We start from the raw sequence: 21419 nt of genomic DNA, 5'->3' as shown, positions 1-21419 counted from the left end.
GTGGAACGGTCATTAAGACACTAACAGCTTACAGACGGTAGGCAATTAAGGTCACAGTTATGAAAACTTAGGACACTAATGGGGCATTTCTTCTGACTCTGAAAAACACCAAAAGAAGATGCCCAGGGTCCCTGCTCATCTGCGTGAACATGCGTTAGGCATGCTGCAAGGAGGCATGAGGACTGCAGATGTGGCCAGGGCAATAAATTGTAATGTCCGTACTGTGAGAAGCCTAAGACAGCGCTACAGGGAGACAGGACGGACAGCTGATCGTCCTTGCAGTGGCAGACCACGTATAACAACACCTGCACAGGATCGGTACATCCGAACATCACACCTGCGGGACAGGTACAGGCTGGCAACAACAACTGCCCGAGTTACACCAGGAACGCACAATTCCTCCATCAGTGCTCAGACTGTTCGCAATAGGCTGAGAGCGGCTGGACTGAGGGCTTGTAGGCCTGTTGTAAGGCACGTCCTCACCAGACATCACTGGCAACAACGTTGCCTATGGGCACAGACCCACTGTCGCTGGACCAGACAGGACTGTCAAAAAGTGCTCTTCACTGACAAGTCACGGTTTTGTCTCACCAGGGGTGATGGTCGGATTCGCGTTTATCGTCGAAGCAATGAGCTTTACACCAAGGCCTGTACTCTGGAGCGAACCGATTTGGAGGTGGAGGGTCCGTCATAGTCTGGGGCGGTGTGTCACAGCATTATCAGACTGAGCTTCTTGTCATTGCAGGCAATCTCAATGCTGTGTGTTACAGGGAAGACATTCTCCTCCCTTATGTGGTACCCTTCCTGCAGGCTCATCCTGACATGACCCACCGGCCATACTGATCATTCTGGACGTGATTTCCTGCAAGACAGGAATGTTAGTGTTCTGCCATGGCCAGCGATGAGCTCACATCTCAAGCCCATTGAGCACGTCTGGGACCTGATCTATCGGAGGGTGAGGGCTAGGGCCATTCCCCCCCAGAAAAGTCCGGAAACTTGCAGGTGCCTTGGTGGAAGAGTGGGGTAACATCTCACAGCAAGAACTGGCAAATATGGTGCAGTCCATGAGGAGGAGATGCACTGCAGTACTTCATGCAGCTGGTGGCCAGACCAGAAACTGATTTTTGATTTTGACCCCCCCCCCCCACCCCCCTTTTTGTTCAGGGACACATTATTCCACATTATTCCATTTCTATTAGTCACACATCTGTTGTTCAGTTTGTCTCAGTTGTTGAATCTTGTTATGTTCATACAAATATTTACACATGTTAAGTTTGCTGAAAATAAACGCAGTTGACAGTGAGAGTATGTTTCTTTTTTGCTGAGTTTAGAAAATGACACGAGTAAAAGTCACCCAGTAAAATTCTACTTGAGTAAAAGTCTAAAGGTATTTTCTTGAAAATAATACTTAAGTATCAAAAGAGAAAGTTTGAGTCACTTGAAATTCCTTATATTAAGCAAACCAGATGGCACCATTTTCTTGTTTTTTATTTATTTACGGAAAGCCACAGGCACACTCCAACCAGATCAGAGGCATTAGGGATGACCAGGGATGTTCGGTTGATAAGTATGTGAATTTGACTATTTTCCTTTCCAGCTAAGCATTCAAAATGTAACGAGTACTTTTGGGTGTCAAGGAAAATGTATGGAGTAAAAAGTACAATATTTTCTTAAGGAATGTAGTGAAGTAAAAAAGAGTAAAGTACAGAAACCCCCAAAAATGATTTACGTAGTACTTTCAAGTATTTTTACTTAAGTACTTTACACCACTGGAATTACCCATATAAATAGCAATTCATGTTTATTCTTCCCAATTTAAAAACACATCTGTCTAGGTTGGAATTGTTGCTGTTAAAATACAATAAATAATTTTCATTTTTGACCTGGAATAAATTGAATGATCACATCACACAGATGTAGACTGGACGCTAATAAGAAATCCTGCTATGCCCTCTGATGAACCATCAAACAAATAAAGTGTCAATACAGGACTAAGATTGAATCCTACTACACTGGATCTGATGCTCGTTGGGGTGGCAGAGCTGGCAAAATATTACGGACTACAAAGGGAAGCCCAGCCGCGAGCTGCCCAGTGACACGAGCCTACCAGCGAGCTAAATTACTTCTATGTGTGCTTCGAGCCAAGCAACACTGAAGTATGCATGAGCAGACCAGCTGTTCCGGACGACTGTGTGATAATCACATCGGCTATGGAGAGCGTTAAGACCCTTTCATAAACAGATCAATATTCACAAGGCCGCAGGGCCAAATGGATTACCAGGATGTGTACTCGGAGCATGCGCTGACCAACTGGCAAGTGTCTTCACTGACATTTTCAACCTGTCCCTAACCGAGTCTGTAATACCTACATGTTTCTAACAGACCACCATAGTTCCTGTGCCCAAGAATACCAAGGTAACCTGCCTAAATGACTACCAACCCGTAGCACTCACGTCTGTAGCCATGAAGTCCTTTGAAAGGCTAGTCATGGCTCACAACACCATCATCCCTGAAACCCTAGACCCACTCCAATTCACTTACCGCCCCAACAGATCCACACATGACGCAATCTCTATTGCACTCCACACTGCCCTTTCCCAACTGGACAAAAGGAACCCCTATGTGAGAATGCTGTTCATTGACTACAGCTTAGTTTTCAACACCATAGCACTCAAAGCTCATCGCTAAGAGACTAGACACCTCCCAATGCAACTGGATCCTAGACTTCCTGACGGTCTGCCCACAGGTGGTATGGGTAGGCAACAACACATCTGCCATGCTGATCCTCAACACTGGGGCTCCTCGGGGTGCGTGCTTAATCCCCTCCTGTACTCCCTATTCACCCACGACTGCGTGGCCAAGCACGACTCCAACAGCATCATTAAGTTTGCTGACGACACAACAGTGGTAGGCTTGAACACCAACAACAATGAGACAGCCTATGGGAGGAGGTCAGGAACCTGGCAGTGTGATGCCTGGACAAAACCCTCTCACTCTATGTGATCAAGACAAAGGAGATGATTGTGGACTACAGGAAAAGGAGGACCGAGCACAACCCCATTCTCATTGAATGGGCTATAGTGGAGCAGGTCGAGAGCTCGAAGTTCATTGGTGTCCACATCACCAACAAACTCGTTGTTCCAAACACACCAAGAGAGTCATGAAGAGGGCACGACAACACCCATTCCCCCTCAGGAGACTGAAAAAATGTGTCATGGGTCCTCAGACCCTCAAAGTTATACAGCTGCACAATCGAGAGCATCATGACTGGTTGCATCACTGCCTGGCACCCAACCACAAGGCACTACAGAAGGTAGTGCGTATGGCTCAGTACATCCCTGGGGCCAAGCTTCCTGCCATCCAGGATCTCTATACCAGGTGGTCTCAGAGGAAGGCCCTAAAAATGTCCAGACTCCAGCCACCCTAGTCTCTGCTACCGCATGGCAAGCGACAAGTCTAGGTCCAAAAGGCTCCTTTTTCTACCCCAAGCCATAAGACCGCTGAACAACTAATCAAATGGCTACCCAGACTATCTGCATTTGACAGCGCAACCCGAGGTCATGCTCAGCATTGAGATTGTGCTTGCACTTGTTTCTTAAGTATGCCAGAGTTGAGATGCCTTACTCGCATAGGTACAGTACCAGTCAAAGGTTTGGACACACCTACTCTTTCCAGGGTTTTTCTTTATTTTGACTATTTTCTACATTGTAGAATAATAGTGAAGACATCAAAACTATGAAATAACACATGGAATCATGTAGTAACCAAATAAATCTTAAACAAATCTAAATATAGTTTATATTTGAGATTCTTCATATAGCCACCCTTTGCCTTGATGACAGCTTTAAACATTCTTGGCATTCTCTCAACCAGCTTCATAAAGTAGTCACCTGGAATGCATTTCAATTAACAGGTGTGCCTTGTTAAAAGTCAATTTGTGGAATTGCTTTCCTTCTAACAGTCCATCATTACTTTAAGACATGAAGGTCTGTCAATCCGGAAAATTTCATGAACTTTGAAAGTTTCTTCAAGTCCAGTCGAAAAACCATCAAGCACTATGATGAAACTGTCTCATGAGGACCGCCACAGGAAAGGAAGACCCAGAGTTACCTCTGCTGCAGAGTATAAGTTCATTAGAGTTACCAGCCTCAGAAATTGCAGCCCAAATAAATGCTTCAGTGTTAAAGTATCAGACACATCTCAACATCAACTGTTCAGAGGAGACTGCGTGAATCATGCCTTCATGGTAAAATTGCTCAAAAGAAACCACTACTAAAGGACACCAATAATAATAAGAGACTTGCTTGACCAAGAAACACGAGAAATTGACATTAGACCAGTGGACATCTGTCCGTTGGTGTGATGAGTCCAAATTTGAGATTTTTGTTCTCAACCGCCGTGTCTTTGTGAGATGCAGAGTAGGTGAACGAATGATCTCCGCATGTGTGGTTCCCACTGTGAAGCGTGGAGGTGTGATGGTGGGGGTGCTTTGCTGGTGACACTGTCAGTGATTAATTTAGAATTCAAGGCACACTTAACCAGCATGGCTACCACAGCATTCTGCAGCGATACGCCATCCCATGTGGTTTGCGCTTAGTCCCACTCATTTGTTTTTAAACAGGACAATGACCCAAAACACACCTCCAGGCTGTGTAAGGGATATTTGACCAAGAAGGAGAGTGTTGAAGCACTGCATCAGATGATCTGTCCTCCACAATCACCCTACCTCAACCCAATTGAGATGGTTTGGGATGAGTTTGACTGCAGAGTGAAGGACAAGCAGCAAACAAGTGCTCAGCATATGTGGGAACTCCTTCAAGACGGTTGGAAAAGCATTCCTTGTGAATCTGGTTGAGAGAATGCCAGGAGTGTGCAAAGGTGTCAAGGCAAAGGGTGGCTACTTTGAAGAATCTCAAATATATTTAGATTTGTTTAACTTTTTTTGGTTACTACATGAGTCCATGTGTTATGTCATAGTTTTGATGTCTTCACTATTATTCTACAATGTAGAAAATAGGACAACTAAAGACAAAGCCTTGAATGAGTAGGTGTGTCCAAAAAAAAAACTTCATCTCAAAGTACTCTGTAAACCTCCCCCAGCCCAATGACTTTGACAGATCATTCTTGTCAATAGCAGCCCTTTACAGGGGATTTCTGTAGACATGTCTTTGTATTGCGTTTTGAGAATCTGCAGAGAAAATAATGAAGTGATTTGTTTCATGACTGTTGTAGTCTTGATTTTCCACCTTTCCGTGTCTCTTGCTAGTTTCTGTCCCACAATCTTGATGTGCTCCATAACCGCAAGGTATGTCCGCTCCCTCATGCTTGTGTACTCTGTGGTCCTCAGGCTACCTCTATCCACCTGTAACCCCATAACATAACTCAGCAATAGAAACACTACCATTTCATGTTTATTCCATGCTTACTGTAAATTGTGTCATCTTAACCATCATCAGCTTGTAAATATTTTGACCAATATACCTCCACCTTGTGCAGCTCTAGGGGTTGGAAGCACATGTTTGTGGAATCAGATTCAGTATCACCTACAACAAAATGCACAACAATACACAATTAGTGGGGTGGTTAAATTGTGCATTGTTGTATGTCTTAGACTAAGCATAGCTAACATGGACATTTCAATATTGTCAGCTTGCTGTTTAGCTAACTAGCATCACTAAATTAGCAGCAACATTGCTAGCCAGCTTGAGACTCTGAGAACCAACTAACTAACCACAGACAATGTTATACACATTCATCATTGCTACCAACACACAGAGAGTGATTTAGTGTTTTCCAGACAAGGTGGAAGAGATGGCTACCAAATTGAGATGCTCTTTATTTGGTAACGTTAAGTTAGCTAACGTCAGTCAAAGATAGAATGAACAAACAAACATGTTTACTCTGCTGATGGTAGCTACCAGTCTAGCAGTGACTACCATGGCATAGGTGAAATTGTTTGACTGTGTGTATACCAAAAGATAGCTATATGATTTAGCTGATGGCTTTCAAAGTTCAGTACGGGATTGTAATGTTAACTAGCTAGCTAACTTGCGCAGCTAGGCTAGCAAGCTAGTTAACTTTAAGTTACTTCTAGTTGAGAATCTTCAGTTTTTGTTATGAAGGAAAAATAAATTGTTATGCAGGTCTTTAGCTGTTGTACACAAGAAACTGTGTCATTCTGAACTTAATCTGCAGTGTAATGTTCCATTTTGTTGTGACTCGAGCGATATTGATCCGTCCATTCTACAGGTAACTGCCAAAACAAAGGAAACACTTAAGTAAATGAGGGATACAAAGTATATTGAACGCATGGGGTGCTTCCACACAGGGAGTTCCAGACACTTGTAGAATCTATGCCATGGCGCATCGAAGCTGTTCTGGCCCAACGCACTATTAAGACACTTTATGTTGGTGTTTCCTTTATTTTGGCAGTTACCTGTAGCTACACAGAGAATGGAATAGCTGGATAAGGGAAATGGCTCAAGTAGTGCAAAAGGGAATGTAACATTGCAGATAAAATTCGTAAGGACACAATTTCTTGTGTACAACAACATCTTAAGACCTACATCCCTATACTGAGAGCTTTGCCGTTTCTAAAAGGCCGTATTTGGGCCTTTGTTCATGTTTTTTCGGGCCCCCCATACTACACAATGAGGATGAGGAAGGGATTTGCTGTTTGGGGTTAGTTTCTCATGTGAAATCACAAAAAAGGTGTCTGAACCCTTGTATAACATTCCATTTACATAAATTTAGATTTTGTTGTAAAAAAATAACTTGCTTTAGTCACCTCCCTTATGGATGCTTCTTCCTTCTTTGCAGGATAAAAACAAGTCATTGGTCACCTCAACCTACCTAAGTTATTTTCACGCTGGTGGTTATACAGTTAGTCAGAGCAACTTGTTAATTTTCATAGTATGTCAGCACCTCCCCTAATTACCCTCACTTGACGTAATTTCAATCACTAAGAGTGCTGTGTCCTTCGACAACCTTTTAGGAAGCCTGGCTATCTTGGTTTTTTTTTCGTGTAATATTTTGTGCTTTCTTTTACAGAAACCTGTGAGAGAAGTTTCTCTGAAAATGTAATAATTAACCATCTGAATCTCCTCTGTGTACATGTAATCCTCTTTGAATGTTTGTTGTTTTTCTTTAATTCAAGTCACAGTCCTTTGGAGATGGAGCCTGGCACACACAGCTGGGTGCTGTTGTTTGACCTGCAGAATTAGTAACCTGGGGCGAGGATTTATTAAAGACAAATATTAGCTTGTCTTTCAGAAGCATTTATTTCCTGATTTCATTACGGTTACGTCACCTTTTCCTTTCTTCTTTTAGCTCTTTCTTTCTTGCCCTCCCTACTTGTGTTAAAGCTAGAGTCCTTACCAATAACAAAGCGGCACCCCTCTGTTTTGGTAAAAAGCTGAGGTACGGGACAAATGTGACCACTCTTAAATTGATAGACTGAGCTATGGACGCAAGGAGTGACCATCCACGAAATGAAAATTATAGTTCTAACCATGTTTTGAGTACTATCACTATTTTTTTTAGATGCCAAAATTCACACACAAAGGTGACTAAACTCTTTGGTCCTTTTAATAACATGCTGTATGTAAAAATATTGCGCGCTATAAGCTTATAAATTAAATTAACTAAAGTTCAATCCGCTTTGTGTTTTGTTTCCTTGCCGCGATACTGGCATTGTCCCGGCCCTCATTTTGCGGCTATACAGTGTTTGTTTTACATTTACATTGTACGAACACCATTGGTGTAAAACAAGTGCATATTTTGGGTTCTGATGGGGTACGACAGTTTATTATGCTTATGAGGCATTTTTAATTTATATTCTTCAAGAATCAATGGGTATATATCATTAATTAATACGTCAAATGGCTTTATCAACTATGGATTCTCGCTATTTACATTCTTTTTTAAATTTGAGGTATTTCTCCCCAATTTCGTGGTAGTTAGTCTTGTCCCATCGCTGCAACTCCCATACTGACTCGGGAGAGGCGAAGGTCGAGAGCCGTGCGTCCTCTGAAAAACACAACCCCAGCCATGCCGCGCTGCTTCTTTGACACACTGCTCGCTTAACCCGGAAGCCAGCCGTACCAATGTGTCGGGGGGGAAACACCGTACACCTGGCGACTGTGTCAGCGTGCATTGCGCCCGGCCGGCCACAGGAGTCGCAAGTGTGCGATGGGACAAGAACATCCCTACCAGCCAAACCCTCCCCTAACCCGGACAACACTGGGCCAATTATGCGCTGCTCCATGGGTCTCCCGGTCACGGCCGGCTGCAACAGAGTCTGGACTCGAACCAGGATCTCCAGTGGCCTTAGACCACTGCACCACTTGGGAGGCAGCTTTCATACTTTATCATTGAATCCTGTCCTTTATCCTCTTTCTCTGTCTGTCTCTCTCTCTCAGGGTTGTTTTGAGGCTGGGCCATAGAGATGACCAGGCTGTGACGGGTGGATTCTGTGTAGGATTGACCCTGGCATGGCTACTGCTAGGAAGAGTAAGTATCGTCCTTGTTTTGTTGCTCTGATATTTGTGTGTTTTCCCTATTATGTGGTGTTCATTGCAAGAATTGGTACTTCAAAAGTGTGTTTGTTGTTTATGATTTCGGAGGCTTTGTGGCAACATCACAGGAGGGATTGGCATGGAGATGGTAAAGGCTCTCCCCTTCTCACCCTCCCCTATGTTATAACAGCACTACAGTATACAAATACTTAGTAAGTGTGTCATTTAAAGAAGTGATTATCAGGAAGGGTACAGGCAACATGAGACAAGAGAATAAGACCTGGGAGACAGTGGCTGGAATTCAATCCAACCCCTAAATGGCAATGTTTACGTATGGAATGTCTTTGTTTACAATGCACACATACTACGTCTTTAGTCTGAGAACTACAATTATCCAGTTAGTCTTTGGATGCGTGTAATTTGAAGGGATTCTAGTTTTGGGAAAAACCACAATGTGGACTTGATTGAATTAAGCCTGAAGTGTGTCTGTGAGCGACAGTGTGAATGAATATGATGCACATGACAGATAAGCAGGAATTGTTCAGGGAAGCTCATAGAAACACAGCAAGAGAACACCACCTGGGAGACAGGTCACTGTCATTAATACCCCCGTCCCAGAGGAGATTGGGTCTTTGTTTCTGCACACAGAGCTCAGCTCTCCCTGGGTCTTTGTCCTCACTTTGATTAATTTAAGCTACAGACTGAATGAGAGACTTTCTATTTGGTTTCATCTCAATGTATTTTTTATGTGTCTAGGATGTAGAATGGAGGGCGAGAGAGCGAGAGTCCCGGAAGGACATCGACTGGCACAATGGAATAGTCCCAAGGCAGGCTCACTTAAATGCTCCAAAGTGCTGTCTGGGCTGGTGTCCAGAGAATGTGGATTAACCAAACGGTCTTGTTTAAAAGACTGTGGATCTCTTTGTATTGTCTGAATCCACAAATTTAATGTAGCCTAGTAGCTAGGCTTCATATTGGAGTGGACACAGAGCTACTCAGAGGGTGCGTTCCAATAATTTCTCCTTTCTCTTGAAGTGTACACATTTTATTAGCTCCCACAAATCTTATAGCATTGGGTTGGTCGAGGCATGGGGTAGAGGGAGTTTCAACCATATTTTTATACCAGTAATTTCCTTTCAAATCAGTGAAGGGAACAAGTGTACCCTTTGGGAGGAAGGAGAGATGATTGGGGTGTCGCAAGAGTTACGCATCTTATACATAACAGTTCTGTTGTTCTTCTGTACTGCAACTTTCCCCAAATTCCCGGTTTTCCAGAAATGGGAAGATTGGAATCACTAGAGTATAAGCAGGAATTCCGGGAATCCTCCAACCAGGATTTCTGAAAAACCGGAGAACTTTGGGAAGTTACCTTAATCTTGCTCTGGTGCGTATGCAGGCCAATGAAGAACTGGGACATTTTCATCTTTCAGGAATTGTGTACAGATCTTTGCGACATGGGGCCGTGCATTATCATGAAACACGAGGTGATGGCTGCAGATGAATGGCACGACAATGGGCCTTAGAATCTCGTCATGTTATCTCTATGTATTCAAATTGCCATCGATAAAATTCCATTGTCCGTAGCTTATGCCTGCCCATACCGTAACCCCACCGCCACCATGGGGCACTCTGTTCACAACGTTGACATCAACAAACCGCTCGCCCACACAACGCCATACACGTGGTCTGCGGTTGGGAGGCCGGTTGGACGTACTGCCAAATTCTCTAAACTGACGTGGCAGGTGGCTTATGGTAGAGAAATTAACACTAAATTCTCTGACAACAGCTCTGGTGGACCTTCCTGCAGTCAGTATGCCAATTGTATTCTCCCTTGAGACATCTGTGGCCCTGTTTTGTGACAAAACTGCACATTTTAGATTGGCCTTTTATTGTCCCCAGCACACAGTGCACCTGTGTAATGATCATGCTATTTAATCAACTCCTTGATATGCCACAGCTTTCAGGGGGATGGATTATCTTGGTAAAGCATAAATGCTCACTAACATGGATGTAAACAAATTTGTGTACATTTGAGATAAGCTTTTTGTGCATATGGAACATTTCTGAAATATATTATCTCAGCATTTATATCAACATGTTGCGTTGATATTTTTGTTCCGTGTAAGAGGGATCTGAGTTTCCCAGACATTTGAAGGCACCAGAATGACACGCACCTCAGACAGGCAGAAAATAAGTTGGATTACAATCAAAACATTAAAGTTGCCCTGTTCTTCTCTCTTGTAAAGAAAACCATTTTATTTTTGTGACTTATTCCTGAGTGTCACTGGCATAAGAAAATTGCTTGCATCGTGAACTGTTGGACCAGAGGGACTTGCAATTAGTGTGTGATTTGTGTGTGTGTACTGTGACTGAAGGTGTGTGTGTCAACGCTGTTGTTTATGTATACTGAGGTAGTTGTTCTCTCCTCAGGCTCTGCGGCAAAGGCGGGGGCCGTCAGTTTCTCAGAAGAGCCAACCACCGCTATTGCTGCCGCCGGCACCCCCTCCCATGTCCACTTTGACGAGAAGCTCCACGACTCTGTCGTCATGGTGATCCCTCAGCCCGATGGGAACTTCATGGTCAAGGTGTTTTTTGTTGTTGGTTTTTTTTTGGATTGGAATTTAACATGTCTGACGTGATAATGACCATAACAAGCATAAACGGCACACCCAGAGAGCCAGGATACTCTGAAACTTACCCCTTTGAAATCTCTAGTGGTCCCACAGTCACTCTTCTTTACTTGTAAAAGTCAATACAGCAAGTGTTGCCATTTTTAAACTACGTCCCTGTATGACAACTAAGGGGAGGAGACAGGCTTTTCTCTAATTTTTTCTAATTTCCGGTCTCTGTTTTTAAGGTTCAGTTACACTTATGCCAGATAGATCTCTCCTTACTTCCTGCTCCCATAGCCCTCCAACCATCAACTGTTCACGTTAGGGCCCTGAGTTTATCCTGACCACGTGACCTGTCCAAGAAAAACTCAGCTACACTTCCTGGGCTCCATAGCTAGTGGACCCTAGGAAGAGTAGCTGCTGCATGAGCAACAAGCTAAGGGGGATCCTAGTAAACTAAACTAGTCTACACTTCGCTAGTAGCTAGCCCCATTTTTTTTTTGACTGTTTTAGGAGCCATTAGCCTGGTCACAGATCTGTTTCTGCTGCAAATTGCCAAGTTGGCTATACAGCACAAGTAGATGTGGAACCGGGCATTGAAGTGGATCAGAGAACCTCTGTAGTCTCTGCAGAACAGTAACAGTAGGCCTGGGCAGTATGACTGTGCTGGTCTGACCGTCCTTTTATTCCACTGCCCTGGTGTGGGAAGCGGGGTCCACCAGACAGACGGCAGGGTTGAATGTGCCGTGCGTCTGAAGTTCTCATCTACCCACTAGGAACCTCAGGGTTGCCATGGAAACAGGCGGGGGTGGGGGGGGGGGTAGACCAACCGTAGCCAGAGTCGCGACTGGCAACCGGGGCTTGTGTCAATCAGATGTAGTGGGCTGTAGTGTGTGGGGTGGTTGGAGATGGACGATACGTTGCATAGCTGTATAATCAAAGCACTGGGTTTGTTTGTGAAAGAAACACTCTTCCCTCTCGATCTCCTTCACTTGTTCTGTGTTTTGTTTGACGTTGCTAGAGGGGCATTTGAGGCTTGGGTTGCTTGTTTGAGGCATTCGAGACTTATCTTTTGGCTCCTCTCTTCCTCTGGCTTGCTCTTTTCTCCCTCCTTATCTCTTCTCTGGCAGCTTTTTTTGCTTGCTCGCCATTTTTATTTGTATATTTTTTTTAATCTTCACTCTCTCTTTCTTGCTGCTGTTAAATTGCATTGTCGTTTTTATGAAATTACATGAACCAGAAAGTGAGAGAAAAGCAAGTTTATTTTTGTAGCAATTTTTGTCATCAGATGAAACTAAAGGATGTGCATGTTCAAAACAGGAAGCTTCTTTGCAGGGTAGCTCTATCTTTTATTGCTTGAAAATGCCTTTCCTGGGCATTTGTGTATATGGTAACTGAATTAGTCTCTTTTTCTGTCTCCCGTCCATCCCCCCCCCCCCCCCCCCCCCCCACCCTCAGGTTGGTTTTCTTAAGACCCAGCACAAGTATGAGATTGTCTTCGACCTCCCTGAGGTTCCGTCACTGGGGAAGGCTGTGTGTCCAGCTCCTGTACCCAACCAGCACATCTGCATCACCAATATCACTCCTGTAGCAGAGGGTATGTCAGAGTCTTTGTCAAGCCGGCCTCAGCCCTAGTCCCGGTCCCAGTCCCACCTGTCCATCTAACTCCAGCCCCAGCTACTTCGACCTACTAGCCTACGCTTCGGTTTTACTGTAGCTGTCAGCCCAACCCTCAGATACAGCCTTTTCCCTACACCCAGAATCCAAACCCTTTTGAAATTCACTGATCTTTCTCCAGTTGACCAGACCTTCATATCAGTCATTCTTTATAGTAGCCGGACATCTAATATGTACAGGAAACACTGAAAGATTGCTAACATCCCCCAGGGGGTTTCTGTAGTTTGTAATGAGGGTTTTTATTACCACTTACTCACTACAGTGGTTTGTTCTAGCATTGACTTCAGTTTGTTGTGCCATTCCATTTCACCATCTGCTGGGAAACCATGACCTTCTACTTTTGTGTGTGTTATTTGTAGTGTTGGCCAGCTGTGTTTTAATGTGCTTGACCCCAGAGTTTTTACACTCTGGTAGACATTTCGCTCCCCTGGCCCTGTGAGTCTGGCATCTCTGTCCACTCTACCCATTCAAGAGAAACAACCATACTTAATTGAGTGTAAGAAGTGAGAAATACAGAAAAAATAGAGGGAAAAGTCAACAAACAATACAATTATTGCAGTCATAACAAGTATCTTTCTCTCTCTCGCTCTCCCTTCCTCCCCTCTTCCCCCCCTCCCCAGGTGGTCTGAGAGTGACGTGTGAGTACATGGCCCACCAGGAGGGCGTGCTATGTGAGGAGCTGATGCTGGTCAGTGAGAGCCAGGAGGAAGTCTGTGTGGGGGTCAAGGTTCAAGCCCGCGTCATGGGTAAGTGTAGGGGGAAGTTGTCCCTAGACTCTGTTTTGGATAAGATTGGGATTGAGGAAGGATGACCTGATCCTAGATCTGTACCAAGTCTACAGTTACAGCCATGATAACAAAACCAATTTGTTCCACGTTGTCTTCATTGCAGTCACGCTGTGCAGGAGATCTCGCAATGCCTGGAAAAGTGTTTAGCGACAAATGATATAGCAGTACTTTGAGATGTGAGCATGTGTAGATCTCAGAAGATTTCTGTATCATGTCAGTGTGGTTCCTGAGAGATGTTAAACACTTCTCCAGGCGTTGTAAGATCTGATCACCTGCACACTTTTCATGCAACTAAAACTTGTAGTCACCACTTTTTTTTTCTTTTTTTTCACCTTTATTTAACCAGATTGAGAACAAGTTCTCATTTACAACTGCGACCTGGCCAAGATAAAGCAAAGCAGTGTGACAAAAACAACAGTGTTACACATGGGATAAACAAACGTACAGTCAATAACACAATATAAAAATCAGTATACAGTGTGTACAAATGTAGTAAGATTAGTGAGGTAAGGCAATAAATAGGCCATAGTGACGAAATAATTACAATTTAGCATTAACACTGGAGCGATAGATGTGCAGATGCTGATGTGTAAGTAGTGATACTGGGGTGCAAATTATCAAAAATTAATAACAATATGGGGATAAGGTAGTTGGGTGGGTAATTTACAGATGGGCTGTGTACAGGTGCAGTGATCGGTAAGCTGCTCTGACAGCTGATGCTTAAAGTTGGAGAAGGAGATACGTCTCCAGCTTCAGTGATTTTTGCAATTCGTTCCAGTCATTGGCAGCAGAGAACTGGAAGGAAAGGCAGCCAAAGTAGGAGTTGGCTTTGGGGATGCCCAGTTAAATATACCTGCTGGAGTCCATGCTACAGGTGGGTGTTGCTATGGTGACCAGTGAGCTGACATAAGGCAGGGCTTTACCTAGCAAAGACTTATAGATGACCTGGAGCCAGTGGGTTTGGCGACGAATATGAAGCGAAGGCCAGCCAACGAGAGGATACAGGTCACAGTGGTGGGTAGTATATGGGGCTTTGCTGACAAAACCGATGGCACTGTGATAGACTACATCTAATTTGCTGAGTAGAGTGTTGGAGGCTATTTTGTAAATTACATTGCCGAAGTCAAGGATTGGTAGGATAGTCAGTTTTACAAGGGTATGTTTAGCAGCATGAGTGAAGGAGGCTTTGTTGCGAAATAGGAAGCCGATTCTAGATTTAATTTTGGATTGGAGATGCTTAATGTGAGTCTGGAAGGAGAGCATGGCCTGGTGGAAAGCAAGGCCAGCCGTAGAAAAATGCTTCTTGAAATTCTCGATTATCGGTGGTGACAGTGTTTCCTAGCCTCAGTGCAGTAGGCAGCTGGGAGGAGATGCTTTTATTCTCCATGGACTTTAGTGTCCCAAAACTTTTTGGAATTTGTGCTACAGGATGCAAATTTCTGTTTGAAAAAGCTAGCCTTTGCTTCCCTGACAAACTGTATATATTGGTTCCTGACTTCCCATAAAAATTGCGTATTGCGGGGTCTATTCAATGCTAATGCAGTACACCACAGGATGTTTTTTGCTGGTCAAGGGCAGTCAAGTCAAGAGTGAACCAAGGGCTATATCTGTTCTTAGTTCTACGTTTTTTTGAATGGGGCATGCTTATTTAAGATGGTGAGGAAAGCACTTTTAAAGAATAACCAGGCATCCACTACTACTGACGGGGTGAGGTCAATATCCTTCCAGGATACCCGGGCCAGGTCGATTAGAAAGGCCTGCTCGCTGAAGTGTTTTAGGGAGCATTTGACAGTGATGAGGGGTGGGTCGTTTGACCGCGGACCCATTACGGACGCAGGCAATGAGGCAGTGATCGCTGAGATCCTGGTTGAAGACAGCAGAGGTGTATTTAGAGGGTAGGTTGGTCAGGATGATATCTATGAGGGTACCTGTGTTTACGGATTTGGGGTTGGTTCATTGATAATCTGTGTGAGATTGAGGGCATCTAGTTTAGATTGTAGGACTGCTGGAGTGTTAATCATATCCCAGTTTAGGTCACCTAACAGTAGGAACTCTGAAGATAAGTGGGGGGCAATCAATTTGCATATGGAGTCCAGGGCACAACTGGGGGCTGAGAGGGGCCTATAGCAAGCGGCAACAATGAGACTTATTTCTGGTAAGGTGGCTTTTTAGTAGAAGCTCAAACTGTTTGGGCACAGACCTGGATAGCATGACAGAACTCTGCAGTAGATTGCGACCCCGCCCCCTTTGGCAGTTCTATCTTGGTGGAAAATGTTGTATTTGGTGATGGAAATTTCAGAGTTTTTGGTGGCCTTCCTAAGCCAAGATTCAGACACGGCTAGGACATCAGGGTTGGCGGAGTGTGTTAAGCCAGGTGAGCATGTGTGGGGGGTGGGACAAAAGAGCTAAGGCAAGGTGAGCGGGCTCTATAGTGAAATAACACAATAAGGACGAGACCAGGCATATTGACATTAGAGAGAGGCATAAAGTTGGGTACATACAGGACCTGAGTTCGAGGCTGGGGCCGACAGATAAACAAAATGGGGTACCGTGTTATTGGAACAGTCCAGGGGGCATCAGCTGTGTAGCCTAGTGATCATAGGGTCCAAAGAACAGCAATAGGTCAGTCAGGGAGCCGTTCTGTAGTCAGTACTAGGCTAGGCAAGTGGGAAACATGACGCTTAGAAAACTACGGGGTCCAGAAACAAGGGTCCAAACCAATTGGCAAAAGAGATATTGTAGCCCTAGAATTAGCTGGTATATGGGCCTAGATCGTGGCTAGCTCAAGTCTAACTGGTGCTTGCTACGGGACAGAGGCGTTAGCTAACAGTAGCCAATCGGTAGCATCTAGCTAGCTGCGATGATCCGGTGTAATGATCCAGAGTGGCAGGAATCCGGTGATGTGGTAAGGAGAACCTGTCCGATATGCTCTGGCGGTGTCCGAGCTAAGAGGTGAAGACCGCTAGCCGTGGCTAACAAAGGCTAGTAGCAAGTTAGCTGGCTAGCTCCTGATGGAGGTTCCAGTTATAAGGAATAAAAATATCAGATCTGTACCAAATTGGGTGAGATGGGTTGCAGGAAAGTATATTTAGTTCATAGATAAAAAGTGAGATTAAAATGTATACGAGAAAAAATAAACGTCTATTTACACGGGATAAGGCAAACACAACACACGGCCGGCCGACTGTTACGCCATCTTGGAACGATTACAAACCTTCTGTCCGTCCTAAAAATGAGTACTTGTGTTGTATCTTGCTGTATGTTCTCTGAAGGGGTCATTTAAATTGGGAAATGTCTGCGGTCCCTGAGGAGAGGTTTGAGAACCACGCTGTACAGTGAACCCTCATAATTTCCTGTGTACACAAGTGCTGAAAACCACCTCCCTTCTTTCTCTAATAATATAATTTCTAAATAAAAAATGGGAAGGGGATACATGGTCAGTTGAACAATTCAACCGAAATACCAGTTATTTCTGGGTGTGTCAGTTTAGTTTTAATGTAGCCAGCTAGTCATTGTCTTCCCAAACAAGGCAAGGCAATGGTGTAGTGTTGTTGAATTGAGTAACAGTCTAGCGCCTAGGAGTCGGATACTGCTCCTTAACAATTCATGTTTGGATAATAGGTTGAGAACGATTTATGAAGTAGTGTGCTGTTGCCACCTCCTGGAGAGTCTGAACAGCATGGGTTAAGCATCACTGATGACTTCAATAATGTGATAACTTGAGTAAAACAAAGTGAACCACACATAAATTGGGAGCTTGTTGGATGGATAGATGGGAGCGTTCGTATTCACATGCAATATCACAAATGGCACCCTACTACCCTACTGATTTTGGGACGTAGGTACAGAGTGGGGAGGCGAACATGAACGTCTGTAGGCAGGCAGAGGAGTAGGGGGCAGCATTTTCACTTTTGGATAAATAGCATGCCCAATTTCAACTTCTTGTTACTCATGCTAAGAATATAAGATATGCATATTATTAGTATATTTGGATAGAAAACACTCTGAAGTTTCTAAAACTGTTTGAATCATGTCTGTGAGTATAACATAACTTATGTAGCAGGCGAAACCCTGAGGACTAACCGTTCAGAATTTTTTTTTTTTCTCATTGGGAAACCATATTTATTAGGCACTTGTTTTCAATACCTACCGCTTCCACTGGATGTCACCAGTCTTTGGAATTTGGTTGAGGTTATTCCTTTGTGCAATAAAGAAGTACGGCCATCTAGGAACTGGGTAACACTGTTGAGAGTTGCGTAAGACTTGAAAAGTAGCGTTGGTTTGTTGTCTTCCTGTATTGAACACAGACCCGTCTTCAATTTGATTGTTTATTATCGTTTTAAAACACCTAAAGTTGTATTACAAAAGTAGTTTGAAATGTTTTGGCAACGTTTACGGGCAAGTTTTGAGATTTTGTAGTGACGTTTAGCAAATTGGAAGCTGTTTTTTTCTGGATCAAACGCGCCAAATAAATTGACATTTTGGATATATATGGAGGGAATTAATCGAACAAAAGGACCAATTGTGATGTTTATGGGACATATTGGAGTGCCAACAAAATAAGCTCGTCAAAGGTAAGGCATGTTTTTATATTTTATTTCTGCGTTTTGTGTAGTGCCTGCAGGGTTGAAATATGATACTCTCTTTGTTTACTGTTGTGCTATCAGATAGTAGCTTCTTATGCTTTCGCCGAAAAGCCTTTTTTTTAAATCTGACATGATGGCTGGATTCACAACGGGTGTAGCTTTAATTTAGTATCTTACATGTGTGATTTTAATGAAAGTTGGATTTTTATATAATTTGATTTGAATTTGGCACGCTGCATTTTCCCTGGCATTTGGCCAAGTGAGACGCAAGCGTCCCCTATACCTTAAGAAGCTAGCGCCTAGGAGTCTGATACTGCTCCTTAACAATTCATTTTTGGATAATAGTTTGAGAACAATTATGTAGTAGTGTGCTGTTGCCACCTCCTGGTGAGTCTGAACAGCATGGGTTAAGCATCACTGATGACTTCAATAATGTGATAACTTGAGTAAAACATAGTGAACCGCACATAAATGGGGAGCTTGTTAGATGGGTAGATGGGAGTGTTCGTATTCACATGCAATATCACAAATGGCACCCTACTACCTATTTGGTGTACTACTTTTGACCAGAGCCCTATGGACCCTGGTCAAAAGTAGTGCCCTACATAGGGAATAGGGTGTGATTTTGGGACGTAGGTACAGAGTGGGGAGGCGAACATGAACGTCTGTAGGCAGGCAGAGGAGGGAAGGGGATGTTGTGTTTGTGACTGGGCCGGAAAACAGATCACATAGCTTAAATCCTTTTGGGCTTTACTGACCCTCTCTCTCGCTCTACTTTACTAGCAACACACTGTAATAGAGGACTGGCACTGGTCTGATGTTGTAGACTAACCCCTTTCTGATAAATAACCTAATGGTATTTTATCTCTTTCTTTCTCTCCCTTTTTATTTTCTGTTTCTCTCTCTCTGTGTTTTCCAGACCGTCACCATGGTACACCCATGTTGTTGGAAGGAGTGCGTTGTGTGGGAGTGGAGCTGGAGTATGACTCTGAACAGAGTGACTGGCAAGGATTTGACTAGACCAGGCAATGCGACACACACACACACACATTCAAACAAAAAGACAGTGCCACATATATTGGAATTCATCATCCACTCCAAACTATCCCTGACCATTCAAGATGCTTTGGTCCAAAAGGAGGATGAAATTAGGAAATGGACAGTGATTATTTTTTTAAAGCAAGGCTAATGTGATCAGATCTCTGTTGAGCATACCTCCAGTCTAGTTAGTTAATGCATCTGAAATGCATTGAAACAGGTACTATTTTTTAAATTGTCATTAGTACTGCAATGATAGACGTTATCCAACTGCCCATGCCTTTCCACTGCATGACCCTATGTTGTGTTGAATATGTTTTCTGAGTAAACCTATAGGGGGCAGCAAAGCTCACGTAAACAATTCAGCCCATTTCACCCAGCCTGGCTTTAACAGTACCAGTAGGGGTCGACAAAGACCATTAAATGTATCCCTCCCATCTGACATGGAGGGATTGAAAATGACTTATTTTAAGTTCATAATAATAATAATTATACGCTATGAATCAATTGCAAGTGCCTACGTTGCTGTATAGCTTTTACCATCAACTGCCTTCTATCCCTTGCCTAGTTAAATAAAGGTTAAATAAATCTAATAAAAATGTGACAAAATAATCCATCTATCACTCACTAACCTGCCCTCCCTCCCCCAACCCCCTCACCATCCTCTCTGAGCACTCATAATCTTGTTGCAACCTAATCTCTTAGTAAGAAGTATAGTTAGTCACTGTTTACTGTCAATAGTTAGTCACTGTAAATGAATATTCCCGTCAAATTAGAATATCTAGTACAATCAGTCTCTGTATTTCACATAGCTAAGTGGAATTAAACCTGTTTTCTTTATCAAATCAGACAATCTACATGTGTTAAATGTGTTCGCCCTTAATTGTTTTTATATTTGTGTTTAATAGGCTCTGTAATGTCTTAAAGTTATCCCTTGTTATCTGGTGTCCATGCTAGATCCACCCTCCCAGGTTCAGGTCAATTTTCATTTAAATTCCAATCACTTCAGGAAGTACACTGGAATTCCAATTGTCTTCCCTGCTTTTCAATGTGGATCATTCGGAATTGGAATGTGGTTTGCTTTCTGAATTGACCCTAACCCTGCCATGCTTCAAACGATAGTGAAACGGATGGTGGATTCGGCTTGGATACCATCCGATCTAGTCCCATCGACAGGTTAAGAGTAGAAAAAGAGGGGGCACTATTGTTCATGCAGTCAGACTGATCAAAATAATATTCTCCACCCACATTGTGATAGACATCTTGGCTGTTCTTAGCGGGGTTGGGTTAATTCAGAAAGTAAACCAAATTCCACATTTGTAATTTAAAAGCGTTTAAAATAATTGGAATTTCATTGTACTTCCAGAATTAATATGGAAATGACCCAAACCCTGGTTCTTAGGTTACTGTAATGAGGGATTACTGTACTAGGGTGGGGGTAGCGTTTTATCAGTCAATACACTACACAATACATGTTCCCTTATAGATGTTTGTTGTTGTGATCGCTCTTGTTTTGTTATGCCATGAAAGAATAAAGTTGATGTATTTAAAAAGATAAGTACTTTTGTATAACTGTGCTTTTTGTTCCACTATTGCATAACTCTGTGATTTTCCCTCTGGAGTGTGGTCCTTACTGTACCATTCACTGTGTTCTGTTGGATGTGATGGTACTACAGGATACATCTGTCGTGAGGTTTATAGTGTTTCCCATAGGCTATGGGTATGCTGTAGTCTAGATATTTGCACAGATCCATAGATTAGGTAGAAAATTGACCTCTTTCCCCACCCCCTTACCCTGACGCACCCGTTTTCCTAGTCCCCTTTGTCTCGCTCTTGCTTCACCTCCATTTCCCTCTACCTCACACATCCTTGCGTGTCCCTGTCTCAGTCCTAATCACGACACAACTTTCCCTACTACTGTAACCACAGATTAAAATCTTACAAACGGTCAAGACCTCTCTCAGTTGGCGTTTGTGTTCTTTGTTCCTCCACTATAAAAGCCTGGCCAGTACTTCATGGCTGCTCTCGTGTTCTGGTTCCATCATGACCGTAACTAGCCGTTAGACCCAAGATACAAGACTCGATTCCGTCTCCTTTAGATGACCCAGTCCCCTTATGTAAATTGACTTTACTTATTTGTTTTAAATGCATAACGTGTTTTATGCATAACTTCACAATCCCTTCATTTGGATGAGGGGATGT

The 21419-nt window shown here is 43.4% G+C and overlaps 1 protein-coding gene across 2 annotated transcripts in view; it reads left to right on the top strand.

Annotated features, from left to right (window-relative positions):
• LOC110500465 (adipose-secreted signaling protein) overlaps positions 1–20775 on the top strand; it is a 28454-nt gene extending 7679 nt beyond the window's left edge. Inside the window, exons 2-6 of one of the 2 annotated variants that reach the window (XM_021577850.3) lie at positions 8421–8511; positions 10947–11101; positions 12587–12725; positions 13426–13551; positions 19099–20775. In XM_021577850.3, the coding sequence (XP_021433525.2) occupies positions 8493–8511; positions 10947–11101; positions 12587–12725; positions 13426–13551; positions 19099–19199 (540 nt within the window). In that variant the 5' untranslated portion in view covers positions 8421–8492 and the 3' untranslated portion in view covers positions 19200–20775. The remainder of the gene's footprint in view (positions 1–8420; positions 8512–10946; positions 11102–12586; positions 12726–13425; positions 13552–19098) is intronic. The other variant, XM_090214553.1, reaches the window with a different exon arrangement.
• Positions 20776–21419: the final 644 nt, after the last annotated feature.

The sequence above is a fragment of the Oncorhynchus mykiss genome, chromosome 21 (assembly GCF_057628025.1).
Source record: "Oncorhynchus mykiss isolate SJ-2025 chromosome 21, ASM5762802v1, whole genome shotgun sequence".
Taxonomy (NCBI): Eukaryota; Metazoa; Chordata; class Actinopteri; order Salmoniformes; family Salmonidae; genus Oncorhynchus; species Oncorhynchus mykiss.
This window is presented reverse-complemented; position numbering and strand designations above follow the sequence as displayed.